Raw genomic sequence first — 12006 nt, 5'->3', positions numbered from 1 at the left:
AAAGCACTGAAGCGCCTTACTTGTGATCCGGGGACTCCAATAGGTCCTGGTGGCCCTTTGGGTCCTGATGCGCCTGGTGGCCCTGGTGAGAATCATCATTTGAGACAATTTTAAGGAAACTTAGACGGACGGACCTCAAATTCCAAAGGCATGCACTTCCTTTCATTGTTCTGCTTAGTCTCTCAATGGGTAAGAGCCATTCATCGATCACAGGACTACAGCACAAGTGCTTCATCACAGGCTGGATTATTGGATACCCACATCCTGATATAATATATCCCTATGCCCTAGGGAAGATGTTAGAGCTCTGGGAGGAAAAAAAGGTGAAAATAGGCAGGAAGGCTGTCAGTAACATGCTGCATTGCCATTGTTTAAAATGACAACTTTTGAGAAAACTTAAACTAGATCCATGAAACAGCTACATCAGAGCAAGATACTACACTTGCTGTTTCTGAAACAGAGGTAGGTGGAAAGGGAAGTCCACAAGCCTGCTACGTCTCTCTAGTGTTGGCAGAAAGTTGATGATGAACATGAAGGAGACGGGGTTTGGACATAGCCATCATGAGAGGCCGGCTGTGGCAAAGCAAAGCTCGCTCTTGTTCTTTGCTCACTCCAGTGGCAGTGAATTCTTTTAAAGTCTGTACCACAGAAGAGCCTGCTTCCAGGACGAGTTAAACACTGTCTAAACAGGTCAGCTTGTTTTACACAGTCACTTAACAGATTCATTCCTTTTGGAAAAATAATTATATCTCAACAGTAGCTGTTAAATTATACCTGCAAACGGAAGACAGGATATTTGCTTAGTCTGAACTTAGCTATGGCTCCTCTCTGCTTTAGTTGTCACAGCCCTTGAGGTGAAACAATGTGGACATTATACACAAAGTAGAGCTGAATCAGCCTCAATCATTAACGCACCATACAAACGCTTAAGTCAAAGAATAAAGGAATTGAAGGATAAATGAAAGGCCCTCATAATGAAAGGAAAAGCCTTTTCTGCAACTAATGGGAGTTTACTCCTAAATATGCATCACACAGAGAAGTGCTGATGTTTGCAGGAATACTATCATTTAAGCCACCCATCGGCACAGAGAAAAAGATGACTTGCCACTGAATTTTCATCCCAGATTCTCATTTCAGTTATACTGGTGAAAATCTGGAATAGCTCAAACCAGTTCCAAAGTCTGCATACACATCACAGAGCAGCTGGCCAGATCCTGCTCAGTGGAGCTCTACAACGACAGGACAGGATCACAGCAGCGGTGAGAACAACTCTGCTCTCATAAAGGAATTCACTGGACAACCTGTTCTTGAAGATAGTCTTTAATTATTCCCTTCTCAAGATATGTCCTGCCAAAGGTAAAACAATCTGCCACTATCAACAGATAAGAAACCTGGTTACTTCTTGCCACCCTTCCCACTCCTGGACCCACTGTTCTACTGCCCCTCCAATGAGGACCACTTGCTTTCCCTGCAGGCATCCCACAGACCACTCCAGTCTCCATCAGAAATTTATTTTATTATCTTCCCCATCATTACAGGTCTGCAGCTCAACTGAGTTTATTACCTGGTGGCCCAACGGGGCCCGGGGCTCCCCGTGGTCCTGGCAGGCCAGCCATGATGGTGTCTATGACGGTGGAGGCCAGCTGGGGTTCTCCATCTGTGTTGAAGAGCAGAGCAGTTAGTGTCCCTGCAGCAAGAGCTGCCCAGCCCCAGCAGGCAGGACTTCTCTCCAAAATCCTTTGGCGCCTGTTGCTGGCCAAGGGCAGGCAGTGCTTCAGGATGCAAAATCTGGGCTCTTGGAGCAATAGCCCTTTGCCTCTAAGGGCACAGGCTGCATCCCCCAGACCTGCAGAGCTGCTCACCCCACCTCTGGTAACCCCAGAAAAGTTGTCTTTTCAGTCAAAAAATTGGTGTTCCTGCACACCTATATAATCCTACCTTTGAATGCCAAAGCAGATTAAAAGTAACTCTACACTGTACAGCAATAACTGACCCAAAATTTGCCATCTCCAGGACACATCTGGCTTCTGGCTACCTGAGAAATCAAACACGGATCTGGAGCTCCCTCCTGTCTGGCATTTGTGAACTGCCGAGCCAATCTGGCAGCCCAGCATATCCCCACCAACCCAGCAAGCTCACCCTGCTGTCCAGGTGGTGGTGGGAGATACCCTGAGGTCTGAGGGTGCAGGGAAGCCCAGGGAGAGCACATGCTCTGCCCCCTCCACGTACTCAGGGAACTCAGTTTCCATTTAGAATTATTTTAGGTGTTCAACCGGCCAGCTTGGGCAGGGCCACTGAGTTCTGGGAAACAGATGGAAATGGGAATAGAGCAGGGAGGGGAAAGGCATCAGCAGGAATTGGAGGAAATCTGTGCTTTTGCACATCTTTCTCAGACCTCTGCTGTTAGGAATAAAAATCATCAGCCTGTAGCTGCCCCTATCTTCCCTCATACTTGAACCAATAGGCTTACCACTTTAGCTGGTGACTGAACAGAAAAAAACAGAACTACACATAAAAAAGCAACCCTTATATTTTTTTGCAATTCCAAAACCATATTCAACAACTCTATTCCCTATGGACCTGTACTGTAGCATACTAGTTGTCTAGAGGGGTACCTGTATGGCAGAATCTTTCATCTGAGCAACCCACAATGCTATTTGACAGTTGTGGAAACCTAGGGGAAAAAATTCCATGACTGACCAAGACACCAAGGTCACAAAGCAAGGAAGGGAACCCCCATGTCCTGATGCTGCTAAGATTTGCAATCCACTGTCCTGACCGGTGCGATAGGACCAACTGCGTATTTCCTGCTGCATTTAACCTGGATGAAGATGTTGGCTCCTGGTCACTGGGCTAGTGAACCCTCTGAAAAGTCCACATCTTCCACAGCTAGAGGCCACCATGCAGGAATAATGTCCATCTCCTCCTGCCCATGACCTCAAACTTACTCGTGTTTCCTTTCACCCATCCCTTTAACTCATCGCAGCAGAATTCAGGGGAACCCTTTGCAGGTGTAAAAGACTGCAAATGTCTCACTACTATATTGATGCAAATATCAAGTGACACCAGGAAGATCAGAAGGGTCTTTGTTTACTCTGCAGAGTCCAGCCCAAAGGACGTAAGGTGAAATCTCCAGAAATGTTAGCAGACACATCATGAAGCCTTTTCAACTTCTGGAGCGTTGGCAATGATAGAGAAGACTTCCAAGCTAGTTGTTTGAAAGCAGTTCCTAGGGAAAACTGTGAAATCTCTTTAACTGCCAAGGATGACAGTATATCTCTGCAATGCCTTCCTGGCAGCAGAACAGCACAAGATCTAACCCAGATCCCTCCGAGAACCAAATTTCGTGCCTAAAGCCTGAATGCAAACAGGTATTTCTTTGACTATTGTTTCTAACCCCATCCATCTTCCCTTCCTCACAGCCCTGAAACAAAACAACTGAGACTGTTTTCATGTTCAGAAGGAAAGGTACACAAGTGAAGTGTGTAATCCAATTAATTTGAGTTTTATTTGACCATGTCAAAATCCATCACAGCTTGGGAGCAAGACGAAATTGGGAAATGAGCATCGAACAGCAGTGAAGGCATTAACAATTGCAGAGCCTTTTGTTTTTAAAGAACAAGTGGTCAACAAAATCAACTGCCTGTCCACTGGGAAGGGGAGAGGATGGGCTGCAAACAACCAGGATTTAATTACTGCTGGAGGTAAGCCAGGGATAAAGATTTGGGTTACAAAACATTCCAGCTAAATGGTACGTTATTACGATGACAGAGTTACTCCCGCAAATCCACCCATCCTGACATTTGACTCAAAGTTATTTATGAAAGGTGATTCCCTAATTGTGACACAGAAGAGAGCTCTGCTCAACAGCCCTTGAGCTCAGTAGCTTCTGATTTGGCCTCTGTGCCACAGGAGTACAGAGTACGGGTATGCAGGAAATCCAGAGCGGCTCCTTCCTCAGCTGCCTGGCCAGGCGAAGCTCACTCAGATCAAGGTTTCCTTCCAGGATGAGCTCTGAATGAAACATACTGTGAATGAGATGGGACTGAAGTGTGTTAAAACACAACCCTCACATTTTTTAAGGGACTCCCTCCATATTCCCATAAAACAGCAGGAAGAACTCATAGCTCCTTATAAACTCCCTTCTCCTTATAAACAGGGGGACATTCTGGGGCTCACTGCAGCTGAAGGTTGTTATAGCAGCCACAGAATAGCTCCAGCCACAAATGGTAGCAGGAATCTTCCCTTCTCAGCCATCTCCTGCACTGACCCAGGCTTTGCTGGGCTCAAGGGTTGGATTTTGTTTCAGTGCTTCTGGATATACCAAAGCAGAAGGCAGACTACTGTTTGTCTCATTTGAGAAGACCTTGATGCACAGTTTGCTCCAGGAGCTTTCCCACTTCTAGTCAAGCCAAGAGGAGGAGTGCAACCAGGCTGACCTGGGCAGATAGGAGTATGGTTTTCTACATCAAATGTCGTTCCCTTCCTCCTCTCCTTCCCCTTCGCTTCCTCTGCTCTGTTCTCCCTTCCTCAGGAAGGGCTACACGTGGCAGCAGGCACTGGGATGCCACTTTGCAAATCTCTGTTCTATGCTCTTTCTCACCAGTGACACTCTGGACGCACAGGCAAGCCTGCTGTGCCTCGGTTTCCCCTCGCTCTCCCTGCAAAATAGGTTAATGTTCTCTCACGTGTCCTTTGCAAACTGAAATCTTTGAGATGTAAGAAAACACAGCCCTCAACAGGGTGAAAGTTGCCTTCTTTTTTCCCTAAAAATTGTCTTAGCTTTAGCATGAGAAAGGGGACTGAGATGACTCCAGATCACATACCTGATCCACTCATTTTTAAGTGGCAGAGAAAGCAAGCGATCCTTGTAGCAGCAGCCTCAGCAGTGGGGTATGGCAGTTTAGTTTCTGGCCTCCGTCTAATGTTTCTAAGGGATAAATTCCCCCATTATAGGCTTGATTTGTTGAGACAGGATGGAAATGAAGTAATCCTGTCTTAATTTCTTTCTGCTACCTGATCTGGAGGGAGACAACTGGGACCAATTTCTTTGCCACAGCACAATGAAACTGTGAGAAAATATTTGTCTCCCCGTTTTTGGCTTCTGCCTGCTGATAAACATTGCCAACAGGAACTTGTTGCGATTAATAAAGGCACATGCATTAACCATGTTCAGGCGGAACCAAACAATGTACTACTACTACTAATCTGTTACAGCTTTCTCACATCTCTGTGGGTGCACATGCCCATTACCAGGAATATGCTTCCCTCTGCTGTCAGCAGCTGGAATCTTCTGTTTATAGTTTTCAGATGTGCTCCATTCAAAATAAATATTTTTTTTTATCTACCCAGAATTTAGAAGGCTAAGTTTTATTGGTTGTAGAGGATCAGCTTTCCACCAACCTGTGGTAGGCAAAATCAGCCAACGCATAAGCAAAATGCTAAGTTTTATAAGAAAATGTTCTTGATATTGCCGTAACTTTACCATGAACACATAGATAACTTCTTATACTTGCAGTGAGACTTGTATTAAGAAAAATTTTTAAAACGAGAAAAATTGTCATAAAGGTATGGAGGAGAAGTACAGGGCTGCCCCAGGGATGTAACAGTCACCATTTAGTCACGGTCCTCAAGTCCATGCGGGAGCCTGTTGCTGCCCAGTGTTGGCAGAGTTAATACAGATATTTATCTACTCATTTATCCGCTTCCCATTTTGGGACAATATAGAGTTCACACTTTGCAAGAAAGAGTTTAATTCAAAGGATGGTTGGAGAGACAGGGCAGCAGCAGTACCTAAACCACCCTTAAGGATCCTTTGGAATAAAAGGCTGAGTGCAGAATGGCCCCATTTGGTGTGATCCTGTAAGGCAGTGAGGTGACTGTAATGCAAAACTTTCTTGTTATAAGGCTCGTGAACGCAGCAGCTCAATCTACATTTTGTGAAAATCTTAGTATTGAACCGCAATTAATTTCATCCTGCCCATACGCTTAAGTAACTGAATATGAAATCAAGCTGTTAAAATTCTTCCCAAATTAAAAATACATCTGTTCACTTTCAGGAAAAGAAGTCTGGAGAGTGGAGTGGGTGGAAGGGAAAGGAGAGCTCTAGAAAACTGTCAGACACAGGGAGACTTACTAATCCTTGGCTGTAACTAATTCAAGTGAGCTCTGAAGCTGGACATGAGCAGAAGAGCTGGGGAAGAGGCACAGCTGAAGTCTGGGGGAGTGGAGATGGGAGACCCGACAGAGCCAGGGCTCCAGGAGTTTACAAACCAAGTGGAGATACAACTGAGCTCTGCTTTATCACTATTAGATGCCAGCTACACAAGACTGGACCAGAAGAATCAAGCCCAAATCTGAGAGCACTCAGATAAAAGTGCATGATGTGCCTTTCCTAGAAAGCCTTTTCTTGCCGTGCACAGCACAAATATATTTTTAAGTCAAAATAGGCTCGGAGAAACCCTGACCCTCCAGTTATAGGGAAGGGATACACCATGGTCTCGGTCTGGGCTTCTGAGTCCGTAATTCTGTGTTTTGGGTGGATGTGGGATAATGTTGATGCACCAGAAACACAGGTGGAAGACGCATCTGCGGGGGCAGGAAATGAGACGCATTTAACAGATGTCCTTGTTATGTTACATAAATTCAGAGTTGCAAACCTTTGGTACTTACTCATTTCTGAGCAACCCTGAGCACTGTAACACCGCAACAGCGGCACCAAGAGGTCTCTCAACAGCGCAGTTTCGTTGCACCAGCACCTAATCGGCCAGACTGCTATATTTCTCTCATGTGATGCTACCTGAGCTCTGTCATTTCACTAGAGACCCTCTTCACAGCAGCTACTCATGATGGAAGCTTAAAGGACACCAAGTTGCCTCCTCAAAGCTGTGATGAACCCAGAAAACCAGGCACAGGGAACAACCATAAATCCCCCCAAACCCTATTCTCACTGATGGTTTTAGAAGAGCAGTAACTTAGTTCCTCATTTTGGAGAGGTGAACCCCTCTAGCTTTTAAGTCTTAGGTGTTTCACCTTGAACAGGAACTTCCAAGAGCCCCACACAATGGAGGCAGATTGTCTACAGCTGCTCCCAGGGAAGGCAGGGCCCTGGTGGAGCCTGGAAGGGGGGTGGAAGAGCTGAGCTGCTCCGTGCCTGCCTGCTCTGCTGATGTACCAGAAAAAAATGGGAACCAAGGAGAAAACTTACTTTCTTTTTCCACTGTGGGCTGGAGTGAGTAGAGAACTCCTTGCTGGAAGGTAAGAGGGAGGCTTGGGGTGGCTGGTGGCCCTGGAGGACCTGGGGGACCTGGGATGCCGGTTTCTCCTGGAAGTCCTCTTGGTCCTTGAGGTCCCAACAGCCCTGTGCAGAGGCAGGAGAGGACGTGTTAGTGCATTTGAAGATGTGCTAATGATGCTATGATGTAAAAAGGCAGTAAGAAGGCAAAGGATTTCTGTCCTGAACTATAATTGTGTGAATTAGGGGGGCGGGAATAGGAACAGCTTCCCAATTTTCCATTATTTGCCTTTAGCATCTTCCTCTGCAAAGCAGATAGCCTTACTTGGCTCAAAGGAGCTGTGAAGCTTAATTCCTGAAAGAGTAAAATCTCCCCGCTCCCTGAGGCTGAGCAAGAAACTAAAGGCAGCAAGGCATGAAATGGAGCGCTGCTCTTTCTCTTCCCCTCCACGTACACCTGTGTGTCACCTTACTGCCAGGAAAGCACCGAAAGAACAACGGAAACGCGGGCAGTCCAGCAGCAGATCGATTCCGCTTCCTGTGGGGCTGGAAGGCTCTCGTTGCAAACTGAGAAACCAAACGGCAGACACATCCTTGGCCAGACTCGAGCCATTGACAGGTTGCCAGAAAATGCCAAAAAGTGTTCAGGGCCGCTCTCGCGTTTAAGGCACGCTCCAAGTTTCAAATCTTTCCTGAGCTTAGATTTACAAGGCACAGCCTTTTAGACACATAGAAAGCACAGAGCCTGATGTCTGGCACGTATTGTGTAGTATCACCTTCATCAGAAGATTTAGGAACATTTTGGGGATGAAGAAAGTCTCCTAGCTCCGGAATGGAGTGTACTCTGAAAGAATGGCCTCATAACCTTTTCCCTTAACGTACAAAATCATCATTCGTTTGACATCCTGGTGTCTGACAGCTTGACACAAATGGTAGAGAAAAAAGGGAGTTAAAACAGGCACACAGTGGGAGGGTTAAACAGGGAACACTCTTCTCCAAAGGCTGACAGATTAGAGGCTGTTTTTTACAGCTCCTGAGCAGGATGGGGAAACATGATCCTGCTCTGCAGCTTTCTGGGACAAGCGCTCTCCAGCTCCACGGGAAATCCCAGGGACTGTCATTGCTCATGCAGGTGGTTGCCCGCTCTGAGAGCTGCTGGCTGATTTCAGTGCGCAGGGGACTCACTGGAATGGCTTCAATACCAACTGAAGACGCTCAACACATCTTGTGTGTGCAGCCTTTTATGATCTGTTGTCACAGATAATTTGTATAAAGTGAAATATCTCCCATCCTGGTAGCACCGCCCTCCTCCAGGACTTACCTGGTGGCCCTGCTGGGCCCCTCTCACCAGGTTGTCCCTTCTCTCCTTTTGGCCCTGGTGGTCCTGGAAGACCAGTTGGTCCGACTGGGCCTGGAGGACCAACCTGTCCTGGCAGCCCTGAAAACATTCAGAAAGGAAATTAGTTGGAGGCTACGACACTGCCGAGGTCAGAAGGTCTTTAGCAAACTAGAAACCAGAGGAGAGGGAATCAAAGATGCAAGGGGGAGAAATGCAGCTCTGCACAGACAGCACAGCCAGGGTGGTACTGGTGGCAAGAGCTGGCTGGTAGGTAGGGCAGAAGAGCGAGACTGGACCTTGCTTCTCCTCTTCTTCCACCAGTCTTTAAAGAAACAAGCATATCCTCACGCACAAGGCCCACCCCAAAAAGTCAGCAGATGTGCACCTCCGGCTGGGATGTGCTGGTCAAAGCTAAACTGAGCCCACACTGTCCCCTTCCCAAGGTCTGAATGGCTCTGGGCAGGGCCTGGCTGGTCCCTCAAGCGCTCCTCTGCGAGCTTCGTCCCGACACACGCGTCAGCTCCATGGTAGTCCCAATGTATCAAAATACACAAAATATATTTGCAAAAGCAAATCAAACCTTGTCTTCCCACTTGCTCTGGCTGACCTATACATACCACCCAGAAATCCTGCATCAAAGATGTTCCCCTGTTTTCATTCGTCTAAGTAGTGTACCATGCTGTGCACAAGCATTTTTCATCCCAAACGGAAATTAATGCACCCACACTTTTGAAGTAACTAGATGTTAGTAGTTTATATCAGTGAATATGGTGCTGAGGAAACCCATCTGGAAATACCAGTAACACAATAATTACAGCCTGGCGGGATGCTTCTTGGCAAGTCCACTCAGACCCCCATAAGCCTATGAAAGGGGCAGGCAGCGTTTGTAATCTGAACGTGACTATTTCTGATGACACTAAATAAAATCTTGTTTTCTTTAGACTATCAAAATAACAACACCACTTGGCAGTTTTATGGTGTTTTTCAGAAACACACTGTGCGTCTTTGGCTCGCAAAAGTAGTAGCTGCTTTGGAAAGATACACTTAAATACTGTGCAAACATCAGTGAAGCCTTTAATACCTTAGAGCGGTGGGTGAGTTAGTCTGCCTACTCACATTAAGTGGTTAATGGTTACAATAAAGGCATTCACTGTCAGAGCCAAGAGAGTCAGGGGTTTCTGGGCTACCAAAGGGCTTTGAGTATTTGAATGCAGTGGCAGATGCAAGCTACAAAGCCAGAGGAGGATCTGTCTGAGTCCAAAGTTCAGTGCACTCAGATTTCAAGTTTTAGTCTGTATATTACGTATGACCATAACCCAGCAGAGTGCAAGTTAAGTTTTGATAAGCTCTTAAGCAGCGTCCTTCTTCCCTGATATCGGAAGAGGCACTGGACCCTCCAAGAGCAGTGCCAGGGGAACCTGCTGCAGGTAGGGGGTGAAGAAGAACGGATGAGAATAGAGGGAGAGAAGGAAAAAAGGACACAAGGTGGCCAACGAACACCTTCACAGCTGGTACCAAAGGGAACAGGGCTACCTAATAAAAAACAAGGCTCACGGGATGTGCAGCTCCCACATTTGGATCCGGTTCCCACTCTAGGTGTGGGACAGCCCCCCTGGGGCACAAAACCTTGTCCCCCCAGACATTCATCCAAACTCTCTGCATTTCTCAGATCAAAGCAATAATCCCCCAATATTAGACCCCCTTGAAAGATTCCCCCTCCTCTCTTCTTTTTTTTGCCATTCTGGAGAGATGTCCAAATTATTTTTTCTTACAAAAATGAAACCTATCCATCTCTAATCCATGGTGAAACTGGGCAGACTGAAGAAATAAAATTTTTCAAAGACTTCGTGTAAGAGTGTGTGCCTGTACTTTAGTTTTATTCAGTCATCAATAAAGATCTGATTTAATTTGAGTATTGAACAAGGAATTAAGGTAAGGTTTTAATTTGGATCAATTTGCTTACCCACAGGACACAAACTGCAGACTTCTCTGTGAACAGAGGGGCTTCTTTAATGGATCTCACCTGACAGTGGATGCTGTACTTGGCCAGCTCAGGCAGGTGATCAGGAGCCCATTTAAGAGAGCAAGAGCATTTGTTCACAGCATTACACACAGCTTCTCCCCCCTACCAAAAACCCCCAACACACATGAAACTTTATTGCAGCAAATTCTTTCCAGCATAGAGGGGGGAACAGCAGAAACACTCTCTTGCAAGCACAACACACTGTGCTGCTGAGTGTGGGTCAAAACGTTTCCTCACTTGTATAAATCAGCCTCAATCCTTCAGCTCACCCTTTGTAACTCAATCCTGTGAGCTTCTGCAGACCAAGAGCAATCATTTGCTGCTAGCATCCTCAATCACGCTGCTGCAGCAGAGCTTTAAAGAAACCGGCACTTACTTCCCTGAAGGTGGGAAGCGCTAAAGGGAAGACTAGGAGAAACAGCAACGAGTAATGTGTCAGGCAAATGCTCATACTGGTGACAAATGGTGTTACCAGCATAAAAGAGACAAGTGCAAAAGGGAGAAGAAAGAGGGAAGGATTCAGGGAAAAAAGGGGAGGGAAAAGAATAGGCCAAATCTTCAGCTGGCATACATCAGCTCTGCTGCAGTGGCATTGCTTTCAGAGAGCTGAAGGCCATGGCAAGTATTTATCTTCTAAAAATAAGAAAGAAAAAGCCATGGGGAAAAATAATTAAAAAAAAAAGGGGGGGGGGGCAGAGGGTGAGTAGGGTGAGTATTCTACTGCTGGAGACCAAATCAGACATGCAGAGACCTGGATTTTCTTCCTGGCCCTGTCATTAACCTGCAACACACCATCTGTTCCCTTTCCTTCCCCAAGGTTTTCTCTGTACAGGAGCAGGGCGTTCTCTGTTTGTATGGAGCTTAGCAAAACAAGGCCCAGAACATCACCAGCAGCTCTCGGTGCCCCTGGCAAGCAATACCAATAAGATAATAACGGTGTTTTCTCCCATCAGTCAGCACATGTCCTGCTCGCTCGAGCCACGTGTCCTCCAGTGAACTGCCTCTCCATCAGGCAGCGCTTTCCATCCTTTGTGTGCTGAGGGAACTGAATATCTCAAAGACAATAAAGCTGGCATTTTGCCTCTCTAACCAGAGCAGACCACGATCAGATAAAACCCAAAGAAGAAACTCAGCATCTCTGTATCTGTGAGGCTCTGAATCACTGAGGACTCCTGGACACGGGACCCTTCTGCTTTTTGGGACATATCATGGACAGGACTGGGCATAACAACATTTTGTGCTTTGAAAGAGGAAATAGCAGAAACCATTGACTTACCCTGTGGTATTAGCTGCTCCTCTGCACCTCTGTGTCCTTTAGGCTCTAGTTAAGAGGGTCAGGGTAAAAAAGAAAAAGAAGAAAAAAAAAGAAAAAGATATGAAATATTAGGTCTCTTGCTGCCAACTGGCTCA

General features: G+C 46.3%; 1 protein-coding gene across 4 annotated transcripts in view; it reads right to left on the bottom strand.

Annotated features, from left to right (window-relative positions):
- Positions 1–12006, bottom strand: part of COL26A1 (collagen type XXVI alpha 1 chain) — a 179984-nt gene that overhangs the window by 15081 nt on the left and 152897 nt on the right. For all 4 annotated transcript variants that reach the window (XM_087751447.1, XM_087751450.1, XM_087751449.1 and 1 more), the window contains 5 exons: positions 11873–11917; positions 8556–8672; positions 7208–7360; positions 1565–1657; positions 21–82 (listed from right to left, as the gene is read on the bottom strand). In XM_087751447.1, coding sequence (XP_087607573.1) covers positions 21–82; positions 1565–1657; positions 7208–7360; positions 8556–8672; positions 11873–11917 — 470 coding nt within the window. The remainder of the gene's footprint in view (positions 1–20; positions 83–1564; positions 1658–7207; positions 7361–8555; positions 8673–11872; positions 11918–12006) is intronic.

The sequence above is a fragment of the Nipponia nippon genome, unplaced genomic scaffold (genome assembly GCF_047370975.1).
Source record: "Nipponia nippon isolate SJK-2023a ecotype South Korea unplaced genomic scaffold, ASM4737097v1 scaffold_15, whole genome shotgun sequence".
NCBI lineage: Eukaryota > Metazoa > Chordata > Aves > Pelecaniformes > Threskiornithidae > Nipponia > Nipponia nippon.
The sequence above is the reverse complement of the archived record's forward strand: the minus strand, read 5'-3'. Positions and strand labels throughout refer to the sequence as shown.